Source organism: Myodes glareolus, chromosome 5, assembly GCF_982192425.1.
Source record: "Myodes glareolus chromosome 5, mMyoGla1.1, whole genome shotgun sequence".
In the NCBI taxonomy this organism is placed as follows: Eukaryota; Metazoa; Chordata; class Mammalia; order Rodentia; family Cricetidae; genus Myodes; species Myodes glareolus.
Genome location: NC_142030.1, coordinates 67,501,249 through 67,515,520, shown reverse-complemented (window position 1 = coordinate 67,515,520; position 14,272 = coordinate 67,501,249). Strand labels below are relative to the sequence as shown.

The 14,272-nt window shown below is 40.5% G+C and overlaps 1 protein-coding gene across 5 annotated transcripts in view; it reads right to left on the bottom strand.

Moving 5' to 3' along the window:
- Positions 1-1,556: 1,556 nt before the first annotated feature.
- Ralgps2 (Ral GEF with PH domain and SH3 binding motif 2) overlaps positions 1,557-14,272 on the bottom strand; it is a 138,744-nt gene continuing 126,028 nt past the window's right edge. For all 5 annotated transcript variants that reach the window (XM_087906380.1, XM_087906382.1, XM_087906381.1 and 2 more), the window contains 5 exons: positions 13,096-13,201; positions 9,732-9,824; positions 6,170-6,275; positions 5,531-5,622; positions 1,557-1,916 (listed from right to left, as the gene is read on the bottom strand). In XM_087906380.1, coding sequence (XP_087762506.1) covers positions 1,887-1,916; positions 5,531-5,622; positions 6,170-6,275; positions 9,732-9,824; positions 13,096-13,201 — 427 coding nt within the window. In that variant the 3' untranslated portion in view covers positions 1,557-1,886. The remainder of the gene's footprint in view (positions 1,917-5,530; positions 5,623-6,169; positions 6,276-9,731; positions 9,825-13,095; positions 13,202-14,272) is intronic.

Below are 14,272 nucleotides of genomic sequence, written 5' to 3'. Positions count from 1 at the left end.
CTGTGAGGCCGGCCTCTGCTAGCCGCCCATCTCCACAGATGCGAGGGTCTGATAAAGTAGTAATAAGCCACAGGGTTCTCATTCACAGTATCTCAAAAACAGCAGTACACTATTTAAAACATTTCAGGAGCAAAATAAACTAAGATATTGCTAAAAATATGCAAAACAAAGTAAGATGTGCAAAGTCTACACTATAATACTGCTGGCTACTCAGTAATGTTTGTCTGTGTATACCCAACATGGGTTAAGCTTAGACCATTATATGAAAAATCATTCCATACAGGCGACGTGTGCCTTCAGTGCTTGTTAATGAAACACCAAATAATGTATTTCTGTCACATACCGAACACATTTGAATTATTGAAGTTAGAAACACTCAGAAAAGGCTCTTCACTTTCTCTTGAACTGATCTCTTTTTTAGCTAATTAGCTAAATTATTGTACACACAGTATTTTCCAATTAAGCTCAATGGACTTGATAAATATTTCTGATAAAAAGCACACAATTCTTTAAGTATACAAATGCGAGAATTTTTATGTGTGACTCAAAGAACAATTTGCTTTGGAGGTGTAAGTCAAGGCCTCTGCACGTGGAGCCACCACTAAGAGCCTAGCCCTCAGCAGTCTATCCATGGGCTATTCTTGGTTAAAATTTGAGGCTATCTCAAGCCCAACATTTATCTTAAAAATTAAATGCGTTATTGCCTAGGAAAGCACTCTCAAAACTGCTTGGCCAGTTATAACAAAACATAGCTTCAGGTTGGGGACCGACAGTAAGCTTTCTAAAAATGCTCTGGAATATCTTGGGAAGTCATACAGAGAAATGGTTTTATATTTTTAACTCCTAGAGCTTCAAACTTTGCCTTTATTCTTCTTAAAACTGTTTTGTCTTACAATAAAACACATACATACATATGAAGAATCTTTTAAACAAGTATGCTCTTGAACCTCATACTGAACAAAAACAAATTCAATAAAAAGTCTGGCATAATGCACCTTAAACACTGCAAAGGGCGAGACCCTGGTAAACACCAGGGTCTTCACCACAACGACGAACACCTGTGGTCGGAGAATCCACTTGAGAAGAATCTACAGAAACCTCAGCTTGGGATTACCATTCTTCTATACAGATTTGTGGCCAACAGTGAATTCAACAGAAGGTAAAGCAGTGAGAAAGAAGGTGTTTTCTGGAGCTGGCTGCGTGGGAACGCTTGGCCTCTGCACCTCCTTCTAGCACTCAATTCCGAAGCGTAGAGTTTAAACACACCCCTCACCCCAAATAAAGCACACCCTATCCCAAACACACCCCCATAACTTGCACTGCCATCACCCAACTCCCACATCTTGCTGTGGGGAAATGAAGCCAGGAGCAGAGGCTGACAAGACCCTGCGGGGGGCGTGGGGTGGGGTGGGGCTGTTGGCCTGCTCCTCCCAGGTCCTTCTCACTGCACCTAAAACAGCTCTGGATGGAATCCATTAGAAAGGGTTTTCCTTTTTAAAGTGTATTTAAAAAAAGATGGTTTCCCCTCCAAAATTAGTACAAAGTTAAAAGAAACGCAAAGTAGCTACAATTTATTCCAAGCCCAGCACCACCGGAAGATTCACACACACTGTTTGGTGTTGGTTTTCCTCTCACTCTGTTAAGGCAGTGGTTTCCACAGGTCAGTTCGGAGATAGAAGCATAGTTCATGGCAGTTTGTTTTGCAACTCCAATTTGTTCTCTGGGAATATCTCACTTCATTCCCTGAAATTAGTGCTTTTGGTTCTGAGCTCCAGAGGCTGGGCTGGAGCCTGGGGCTCTTCCTGGCACGGTATGGTGTGGCTGATGCTTGCAGCAGGTCCTTGCTCCATGCAGGAACAACGGTTCACCTCCTCTTTCTCGGGCTTTTACTCAAAAGTCATCAAGTTTGTAGGAACCTGAAAACACAAGCAGCCCACACTGACTGTTACCACTCCAAACAGACTGCTCTCAGAAGCTGGTTTACTAGTCACTGACCACATTTGTCACAGGGTCCTAAAATGGTTTTGCCCTCACGAGTACACTCTGGGATGAGGGCTCCGTAACTCAAAATTTAACATATACATTGTGTTATTATATACAAAATGTAGGACTTCTTGTTAAATAAGCTGTTTTCAACAATTTATATGAGATTTGATAAACTAAATTTAGCAGGTATTCTGTCCAAACCCAAGTCACTCTGACCTATGTGTATCTTTCTTAAGACAAGGTCTCAACTTTGTAGCCCAGGCCTGTAGTGATATTTCATTTGTATTCTAATAAATAAAGCTTGCCTGAAGATCAGAGAGTAAAACAGCCACACTGGTCAGCCTCACAGACCAGGCAGTGATGTACACTTTTAATCCCAGCACTAGAGAGGAATATATGACAGGAGGAGACAGCTCTCAGAGAGTTTCATTCTGAGGATTCCTGGAGGCAGGATTGCTACTCTGGACTGAGGTAGATGTATAGCCAGTGGCTGGCTGTTTTGCTTTTCTAACCTTCAGGTTGAATTCCAATATCTGTCTCTGGGTTTTTACTAATTGTGCTACACAGGCCAGTCTTGAACTTGTTAGTATTAGGAATGAAAGCATGAGTCATTGATGTGGGATTCCCCTCTGTATGCTGTGAATGTTTTATTACCATTGGTTAATAAAGGTACTTCTTTGGGCCAATGGCAGCACAGAATAGAGCAAGGTGGGAATTCTGAGCAGAGATAGAGGAGAAAAGAAGGCAGAGTCAGAGAGACGCAGTGTAGCCACCAAAGGAGAAAGATGCCTGCCTGCCAGAACCTTCCTGGTAAAACATGAGCCTTGTGGTAAAATACAAAAATAACAGGAACAGGTTAAGACGTAAGAGTTACTTAATAGGAAGCCTAAGCTATTGGCCAAGCAGTGTTGAAAATAATACAGTTTCTGTGTGATTATTTCAAGGTTGGGCGGCCGGGAAATGAACGAGCTGCCTCTATCTACATGCCATCACACTGTTTAAATATCTTTTAAAAGGAATTTGATAGGAAATGCTTCAGGGTTTATAACAGTGAGTCCAGCAGGCCAAATCATTTTAGGAAATCGTTGAGTTAATATGTTCTTTCAAGTAGGCATGCCTGAATAGAAGATGCAGATGTTTTTGTGCCGTACAGGGGCCTAATGGCTGTTTACTCAAATAAACAGATCCCACACATTACCATCAATTTCTCTACATACATTTAAGAAAGCTACACAGAGCTCTATAGGAAATATGAAGGACTTCTCTATAAAAATATCAGAAATACGAAGAGTCAAATTTACCTTTAGTCATCTTGTAAGTGTGAATTAAAAAGTTATTATTGTGGTCTTGGGGATGAAACTCAGGCAGAGCCTTGCGTGTGCTAGTTAAATGGGGTATACCTCAGGCCTGCAAAACCCCGAGGGCTACAGGGTGTCACAGTCAGCACAGCCTCCCAGCTGCTCAGTCCTTAACCTTACAGCTGTTCAGTGGCTCTCACAGGCCACAGGCTCTGTACCTGCTCCCCCTGGAGCTGGAGCTGCACAGGTAGCTGGGCAACTAGATGTGGGTGATGGGACTCAAACCACACAGAAGCAGCACACACACTCAACCACTGCGCAATCTCCCCAGCCTCAGCCAATTCTATGAGACAATATCACAATTGAGCTATATATAACTCAAGGGCTCATGTGCTTAAGATCCCAGGTTTGGTGATATGGAATCTTTATTTTAACAAAGTGAGCTTCATTTTCTAAATCACCCAAATGTGTTTTAAGGTATTTTGCCTTTGAGTCAGGGTCATCGAATAATTTTCAAACTTCATAGGTTCTATTATAAATTTGTTAACTCTGACTGTTTAATACAAAACAAGCAGAAACAAAACCATTTTTGCACATCTGTGTGATATTAGGAAGGTTTTTTCTTTTTCTTTTTTTGGTTTTTCGAGACAGGGTTTCTCTGTAGCTTTGGAGCTGGTCTTGGAACTAGCTCTGTAGACCGGGCTGGTCTCAAACTCACAGAGATCCGTCTGCCTCTGCCTCTGCCTCTGCCTTCTCAGTGCTGGGATTAAAGGCGTGTGCCACCACTGCCACGCAGGAAGGTTTATTAATACAGTAAAAGATGTGTGCCTTTCTTTATGCTAGTAGCTATGCATACTCCTGGATTAATCTTGAAACCTGAGACTTCTGTTTGTTTTTGTTTTTTGAGACAGGGTTTCTCTGTGGGTAGCCCTGGCTGTCCTAAAACTCACTTTGAAGAGTAGGCTGGTCTGGAACTCAGAGATCTATCTGCCTTTGCTTCCCAAGTGCTGGGATTAAATGTGTGCGGCACTGCCAGCTGGCTGGAATTTGAGATTCTTTAAAAATAAGAATACCTCTGACCATATTTAAAGAAAATGCATAGCATGGAAGAGAACTCTGAAAGTCTTATTTATTTATCTTAGGCAAAATAAAGACTATTTCTTTCACTCTGCCCCAGACACTAACTTAATATGTGCAAAAACCTTTGTATTTTAAGTCCTTCAAGGAGTTGCTAAAGGCTGTACCAGTTTTTTTTCCCCTCCACACATCACTGAAATAATTATGATAGAAAAAAGCCCACCTAACAACACTTACAAAGGAAAGGCAAATGGCAATTGGGTTCAAGGCCCAGCACCTGAATTGTTGACTGTGTAAAGTCATTAGTGTATGAGTCAGTTTTCTTATGAAGAGTTGTAAAAGCCTGATGTAACATAACAGGGTAAAAACCAAAACAATTTAAGAATTTATAGCGCACAGCACTGCTGACAGGCACTGATGACACAAATGGAAATGTTAAGGACTAAATTTGTGATTTCCAAATCTATGCAACTAGAAAAGCTTCAAGCAAACTCCACGACTGTGGCTGTGTTTCCTGTCTGCTAACCTGTGGTTCAGGGCATCTCTGCAAGAGGACCCAGAGAACACACACAGCACAACAGACAGCTGCCCTGCACAGAGATAAGCTTTTCACTGGTCACCATGGTTTTGCTGCAACCACGGGAATCCACGTCAAGTTTTTACCAAAGATAAATCAGAGCTCTGTTCAAGTACCACCTGGATTTTACCCTCTTAGCTGTCATTTTCTCAAACATTGGCCACGTCTCTGCATATTTTAAAAACTTCTAGCTTTATCTGCACGCTGGCGGTTGCCTGAATTGGCCCTCCACTCTCGTGAGCATCACTGTCTCTGGGAAAGCTCAGTCACAGGTGGTGCCTTTCCCTACCAGTCTCTCTTCTTTTCACTCTGTATTGCATAGTTTTGTTTACTTATTATCTTTCTAAAATAGGGACGCCACAAAAATTATGCACTACTGAGAAAATTATTCAACTAGGTATGGTAGTGCATATATAAACCCTAGAACACCAGTGCTGAGGCAGGAGAATCACAAGTTTGAGGTCAGCCTGAGCTAACTAGTGAGTTCCAGGCCAGCCTTGGCTATTTATTATATTATGAATGTCTTTCTCTAAAATACATAAATAAAAATGTAAAAGTTACAGATTTGAGGAGGAGGAGGAGGACTACTCACCTGCTGTTTGTTGCTCTGGCAGGCTGCACTCAAGTGTTTAAACCACAGCATCGCATTCATCCTGCTGCCGGCTTGAAACTTGTATGAATTTCCTAAAATTACCAAAAGCAAGTAGAAAACAGTAAACTTAACGACAATAAAACCCAACATCCCAGCCAGACAAGAAGACTGAGCGAAACAGATTCCAGGGCTCAGCTTCAGAATCCTCTTTATCTGCAGCCTCATTTCCCAATGGACAATTTTTATGCCATATGCTCATAGGATCTGATGTTTAGAAAATCACCTTTCTACTCTACGTACAGTAAAGGGATTGTGGTTCCCTAACTGTTCATTAAAATAACTGTGTGACTTCTCTAGATAGTCTGCAAATACTATCACCCCACCCTTACTGTGCGCTCACTCCAGGAGGTACTGCCTATATTACATACAGTGAGCCTTTGTTCAAAGTCAGAGTATAGACTCCATGAGTTGGATTACTTGGGCTCTTAATTTAAGCTTAGAAGATAAAAATGGAATAAAAGTACTATCAAAAGACGCAATTCCTCCAACACCCTCGTGTTGGTGATACAGCAGAACCAGGACCAGGGCTCAGGAGTGAGCGTCTGCAGCACCTCTATCCCCGTCTCGCTAGCAGCTCACCTTTCTCAGAGTCAGTCAGCAGGAAGAGGTCTGGATGCTCTGGATCATCAGCCATCATCACCATCCACCCCACCACAGACACATTCTTATTTGACGTTGACTTGAACTAGGATAATCAGAGAAAACAAATGGTGACAACCAGTGACTTTTATGGCCAGTTCTCACGGAAAGGGAAGTGTCAGTTTGTCCTTAGGACAGAGAAGCTGTGTGACCTAATGTGACCCAGGTCAGCGTGGCACGCCCTCTTACACAGCCATCCCCTGTGCCATGCTTCATCACAGCCGCTGTTACACCGCACATTTCTGAAAAGCATGCTTGTCAATCTGTGGCTTCTCCTAGTCACAGTGTTTCCACCTAGAGCAGTGGTTCTCAACCTTCCTAACGCTGTGACCCTTCAATACAGTTCCTCACATGTGGTGACCCCAACCATACGATTACTTTGTTGCTACTTCATAACTAATTTTGCTATTGCTATGAGTTGCAATGTAAGCACCTGTTTTTTTTTCCCATGGTCTCGTGACCCACAGGCTAAGAACTATTGACTTAAGCGTCACGGCTGCATCCTAACATGTGTACTTCCTCAGTCTGATGATTTCATATGCCAGCGAGGCTATCCAACAATTCTTACTTGTATTTTGCAAAACCAAGAAAGATTACAAAAATTAAACAAAGGGAGATATTTTTCGCATGTTGGTTACTTTCGTAGGTAATCACTCTTTTCTGTGGGGGAAAGGGCGGAAAGTAAGGTGAGTCTCACTAACAGGAATAAGGAGTGCTAAAAATACTACAATTCAAACCTAGCAGTGTGTAAAAAAGTTGCCAGAAGTCACAGTACAGAGTAAAAGTCAAACTGAATGATACTTTCATCATGTGATTGCTAGTGTGGCTTGGTTAAATGTAGAACTTTACTAAGTAACTAAAACAAGAATAAGCAACAGATCCACAGCCATTCTGTGAAGAGAGAGCACGGAAAGGGTGACGCTCACTGAAGTAACCAATGGCAGACAAAACAAAGCTGTGCTCCACACGCGTGTCCACAGGGAGCCCCATTATTTCTGGTGACAGGAAACCTAATTTGACTTTTCTGGAAAAGCTTAATATTTACACTCCTCAAGACATAACCCAGAGAATCTGTGCACAATATCCACAACAGAAATAGGGAAGAAACAAACCTATCAAATACTCACTAACAGAATAATGACTAAATTATGATAAACTCATAAAATAGAAGACTATTTGGCCATGAAAAGCACTAAGTGACAACCACTTGTTCAAAGGTAACTGGAGAAATTTCTTAGATGAGGAATTACAGTATATTAAAGGAATCCTGACAGCCCCCCTAGGCACGCACACACACTTGCACATACACACTTTAAGTTTCTGACCACATGTAATCTTACATCACAGCTAATGCAATATCATCCATCTTTACATTTCTGTCTAATGAATGATCATTTAATCAAGCTGGTTAGTTACTACATTTTACCTTCCATTAATTTCCCTGTTCTATTTTTCTGTTTTATTCTTTATAAGTACTACAGCGTTTTCTCCCAAGTGTAGGTTTGGTTTTTTAAATTTTAACTAATAAAACACACTGTTCAATCATTACTATGTAGTGATAGATTTAAATATAGCTGTAGGTTTTTTTTTTGCAATGAATATACTTCAACTAAAACCTTACATAATCAGTATGCTTTCATTTTTAAACATTCAAAAAACAGAGACATAACAAAATAATGGCTCTTCTCACTTCCCAAGTTTATTCTTCATGGACCAACAAATAATAACTCCAATTCAGGTATATGTACAGCATATGGTTGTCAAGTATTTTTCTTCTCTCCTCCCTCATTTTTTGAGATTAGGTCTCACACTGTAGCTCAAGCTGGCCTTTGACTTATTGTAATCTTTGTGGACATCTCTAAACACATGCAAACAAGGGCAACACTAATTGGGTTCAGTAGGCTGCATATCTTTGTGTATACACACACACACACACACACACACACAAACAAAAAACAATGTCATGAATTCAAGAGGAGAGACAAAAGAGGAGTCGAGGGCAGAAATGATTCACACGGTGTACTCATGTATGAAATTTGCAAATAAAAATTAAACATAACATGAACCAAACTGCCAAATAATAAATGAACTATTGGAGAGGACTAGACAGTTATCAAAGTATAAAACACAAATGGCCAGTAAATATTTTGAAATATGTTTAATATCCTTAGCCACCAGGGAAATGCAAATTAAAACTACATTGAGATTCCACTTCCCCTAGTCTAGATCAAGATAACAAATGCAGGTAAGAATGTGGGGAAGGAGGAAGCCTTGGTTACTGTGGGTGGGAGTGCAGCCATAATGGAAATAAGACCAGAGGTTTTACGACCCATAAACCCAGGTTTTATGTTACTTCATTTCTGGGCATGCACCTATAGCCATTCTATCACATCAGATACTTGCACTTCCACGTTTATTGCTGCTCTATCCACAACACTAAACAAATAAACCAACCTACATGTCCATCAGCAGGTGAATGGACAGTAAAAATATGCTCTATAGACAAAAGAATTCATCCAGTCACAAAGAAAAAGTGAAAACTGCATGAAATGGATGGATGCAAAAAAAAAAGTGTGAGATAATCCACATTTATGTGCAGATCCTACAGATCCTAGCTTCAGTGTTTACTTATGTGTGTAGATGTGCGTCTGCTTAGGCCATGAAACCAAAAAGGGGACCAGAAGAAGAGAGAATTGTTGTGGGAAGGGCACAGAACATGTGACATAAAGTGGGAAAAGAGACTTCTGGTGGAAGAAACGGGGTATAGGCTGGGGGCAGTGGGAAAAGATGGGGGAAGGAAGATCAACAAGACAAAACCTATGTGTGAAATACCATAATAAAATCTAAGACTTGGTATACTAATTAAAAAGTAAACATTCCATAATTGAAAAGGCTGCACATAGAGAAAAGAGCATCAAGAGGCTTTTAAGGACGCATGGAGGGTATGAGAGCAGGCTGCTGTAACTACTGTGCCCACGTTGGGAGAAATGCTGCGTTAGAGTCGAGATAGATTTTTTTGTTGTTCTTTTTGGAACAGGGTCTTTTCTAGAAGTCCTGGAATTCATGGTGTGCCCTTGAAATCAGAGATCATAACTTCTCTGCCTCTGAGTGCTAGGAGGTGTGTGCCATCATGCCCAAATATGGGACAGAATTTTAGGTATTGTTTTCATGTTCACATTTAAATAGTAGGAACTGAGGCTACAAGGCAGGGGTTTTGAGCCATGATCTGACCCAATGCAGGCTGAGACAGGTCTAATCCCAAAACAGATATCTGCAATGCGCTATTTTCACATTTGCAATGGAAAAACTTGGAAATACAAAAGTGATTCCACGGCATTCCTTGGAATGGCTGCTCAAACACATTTCCAACTATAACATGCATTTAGGAGTAAGCATAACAGCTGTTGGATGAGAAACGTGATCTTGTATCCTATTAGGGGTATTCTCTGTACAACCAGGAAGAAGTGAAACAATGCTAATGGTTTAGAGGAGGAATACTTACATGTTTTCTTTCTGTAGCCTTCAGAGATTTGGCAGCATAGTAAAAAAGCTGTGTTCCACACAAGGCTGCCCAGTACTTTGTCCAAGATGCTACCTGGAGAAGATAAACTTGAAAACATCACCGAGAGGCTCTGATCTGACCTTCTTAGGGACACTATTCTATTCTTCACTTAAGTTATTAGAGACAGGTTATAGCATCTTTAAATCTGCATCTCGGACATTGCTGTCACTTTCAGTGAAGACACTTCAGAAGTCAAGTAATTCCACATCTCATCAAGAACCCTCTACCTTTTGAGTGCTGAAGAGATGGCTCTGCCAATAAAGTGCTTGCTTGCTGTATGCAAGCATGAGGACCAAAGTTCAGGACCCCAGCACAAGGAAAGGCTGTGTTCAGTAGCAGACATGTGGGGGTGGGAGACAGGTAGACTGTTGGACATCCAGTTAAGCCACTGAGCTCATGGTTTACTGAGAGACCTTGTCTCAAAAAATAAGGGGGAACGACAGAAGAAGCTGTTTTTCTTTGTATCTGCTTACTTAGCAGCAGAGTATCATGGGAGGGAACACAGCTTTGCCAACAGGTAATATTGTGTTTACCAATCTCATAGTACTTTTTAACTTTTTTTTTACTCAATCAAGTCATTGTATTCTTTCTCTATAGACAACTTTTTCAACTATTTTCCCTCTCTCTTTCTCCTTTTCTTTTGGGACAGGGTTTCTCAGTGTAGCCTTGGCTATCCTGGAACTTGTATAGACAACTATTTCATACCCACTCCTCAAAGTTCTATTATACTAACTCCCATGATGTCATTACATAATTCCTGTTTAAATAGATTAAATCTGGATTAAAAAATAAAAACTCGTATTTTCAACACACATTCCATAACTGTTTATAGACTCAAAAAAAAATCAGCCTTCTTTCTTGCTACCAAAGTTCTGCTAACCCTGAAGCTATCAAAGACAAAGTTGATAGGAAGTTCAACTTCCTTTTTTTGGGAGACAGGATTTCTCTGTGTAGCCCTTGGGTGTTCTGGAACTTACTCTGTAGACTAGGCTGGGATTAAAGACATGAACCACTACCACTCAGCTATAAACTTAACTATTTATGCTCTGGACATCCAGTTCCTCTTTCTTAATTTGTGTTTGCAGTAATTCCTCCCTCTTCCACCTAATCACACAATGAGCCCGGAGAGATTTCCCTCCTTAGAGTCCTCCTTTGCCCTCGACATCATTCAGCTCTTTTCACAGCAAGGTTTCTCACTCTTGCCCCTGCTTTTGTTTTTCCCATTTTCTACTCAGCTTCATTCTTGTGGCTTCCAGGGCTAGCAGCTGTTGTTAAGACATTTACCAGTCTTCCCTTTGTCATGTCATCCCTTAGCAGTGCTGACACAGGGTGACCCGGTACATGTGTGCTCACACCTTTAAGTCCAGCACTCAGGAAGCAGAGGCAGGTGGATCTCTGTGAGTTAGAGGCCAGCCTGGTCTACAGACGAAGTTCCAGGACAGCCAGGGCTACACAGAGAAACTCTGTCTTGAAAAACAAACAACAATAACAAAACCCCAAAACAACAAGGGAAGGAGTGGGCACGGATAGCAGCACACCCATAACCCAGGGCTGTGATGCTGTACAGATCTTTCTGGGGACACTTCCCCACAGTGCTAGCGATGCAGTCCACCTTTGGAAGCCCATCTGTATGCTAACCCCTCCGCTTTCCTCAGTGGAGTACACTATCCACAAGGCAGGCACTTAGTTTTGCACGCTTACTGCTAGATTCTAGCACCTAGCAGACAACAGCCCACGTGTGACTCTAAGGTCACGTGAGAGCTAGCTTTCTGAATGTGTGTACCTTTGGTTTAATGTGATGTAAAAAGCAAAATAAGATGACATAGATGGACCACTTTCACATTTTCAGAAGCCCTTAGATTTTCAAAAGCTGTAAGTGTAGATATGTGCCTTATTATTCCTTTTTTTTAAATGTTATTTTAAGACAGGGTTTCTCTATGTAACCTCGACTGGAACTACATATATCATCAGGCTGGCCTCAAACTCAAGAGGTCCGCCTACTTCTACCTTCACAGTGCTGGGATCAAAGGTGTGTGTCACCACCGCCTAGTAGATATATATTTTAAATTAAACTGTACTGTGATTTGAGAAAAGAAAAAACTTTTCTTAGTAGTCAAACTATTATGCTCTGAGAAAAAACAAACTTTTTTTGCTATATACTACAAGTTCTGTCCTGTCAGTTTCTTGTTTCTGGCAGGGATATTTGGAGGACATTTAGTACTGGGATTCTGTTTACATGGAAAAATATGTTACAAAGTTCAAATAAACTGATGGAACAAAATTATTCTAGTTCTTAGGAATTACTCTACTTTCAATTTTTCTAAATAAATTATGATATACTTTCTTCTTCTTCTTTTTTTTTTTTTTTGAGACAAGGTCTTACTGTGTAGACCTAGTTTGGCCTGGAACTTATTATGTAAACTCTACTCCCTGAATAATGGCATTAAAGGTGTATGCCATCATACCCAGCTTATTATGTTATTTCTTAATGTATTTTTAGGGTCCATTAAAATAATTATGGGTAAGAATTACCTTAGAAACTGAAGTTCAGGACTCTTTGATTTAAGCATATTTAAAATGTGATTTAGCTGCACTCTACACAATGGCTTTAACACTTTAATCAGCAGGGAAGGGAATTTGGTGGCCTGGAGCAGTGGCTCCTTTCCCTTCACTCTTCACTTCCTGAGTAAGACTGCCCAAGTCAATGGGGGAAACTACAGTAACCACCGAGTTAGAATAAAAGCTGCAATGAGGCCCCAGACCTCAGCACAACCAACCCCACAATGGAAGAGCCATTCAGGCTGTAGAACCCAGCACACATCACCACCTACCAAAACCAAAACAAAGCCTAACCCAGCAAACTTCAGAGTTCTGGGAAAGTCTCTAAATGCACCAACCTTGCTCTCTGGCTTCTGTAGTCTCACATCTGGCTAACTACTCTTGTTAAATGAAGTGTGTCAACTCAGGACATGGCTTTTGTGCTTCAAAATTCACTCTGAGAAAGGCTTGGGATCCTAAACACCCAGTGTGGTCACCTAATAAAGTTGATAGACCCACGTCCAAGCACTCTTCTCTGGGGAATACCCCAAGACAGAAACCAAGCGTACTTCCTGTCTCTGTGTGCTCACCTTCTTGATTTAGAGTGAAGTTCTCCTTGTCCAGGAGAAACTAAAACCAACCCTTGTGAGGACAGTGTGTTTTTAGTGACTACAACTCTACTACGGATCTGCTTCTTTTCCAACTTTCGTGCTTCTTGGGCTGTTAGCGTATCTTCAGACCTACATTAGAATAAGGAGAATCTTACTGTGGGTTTTTTGCCTTCTTTTAACAAAGTTTTTCTCCTGAGGACACCTTGAATAGTAACAGCTCCTGGGTACAAGTGCACCGCCAAGTCTTCTGACTCCGCAGAACTGTAACAACAAGACCAAGCGGAAAGAGGCTAAGCACATGTCTGAAGCAGTCATTAAGAGGGTCGGTAAATGAAACCCCATTATTCTTAACTTTAAAACTTTGATACTTTATTGAGAGCTGGTAAGACACTGAGGATTTTAAAGACTTACTGACTTGAGATTTATAAGCTGTCATAAAGCTAATGAGGAAGTTATTAAAGTCAGATGATTAAACACACATCCGATTACATATTTCAACAGATACAACTTAGAAAGAGAGGAGGAATTCACTTGAACCAAGATTAGTTAAAAAAGTTAAGGCTTTCCCCCCTTCTTAACATGCCACAGTACATCACTGTGGTAACGCATCAGAAACTGACTGCTGGCAAGAGAGACAAGGATTTCGTTAGAAGTATTTAAGTATATAAAACAGAAAATGCAACTAACAAGCTCAAAACAAAACAAACAAAAAAACCCTACAAAAACAATTCAGAAAACTCACACTTAATTTTAAAGTATATAAATAAAAGTAACAGAGTCAATAACATGCTTTTAGAAACTGGCCTTCTGTAGTAAGTTTTAATGACATTCAAAAGCTACCAGTGCCTATGAGATCTCTAACAAAGAACCCCACACTCAGGATTCCCATTTCATATATTTTAGTAATCACTGTAATATCTTTCCTAAGTTTATTTTATTATATTATTTTAATATATTTCCTAAGTTTATTTCCTAAGTATATTAAACTAAGTTAAAAAAAGTTTAAAATATTTTAAATATTTAAAACAGAATGATTTAAATACCAATCTCTGGTAATATGTTATGAGATGTAGAACTCTGAACACAGCAAAGAATGCAGATGTTTAGTTTCTTTACAATTATTTAGGTGTCTTCAAAGTGACAACCTGGAATTTTCATGCTCCAGCTGTTTAAAAGGAGGGGGCACACAAGAGGAGACACCATCAAGCTGACAGGGTTCGCTTCTCAAGAGCTGCTCTGTTCTTCTGAGTGATTTCCTGTTATGAGCTCCACCCCCTAAGTGTATTATCTTTAGGTTCTTCTACAGCTAATACAATGCAGAGAGGCCCAGCT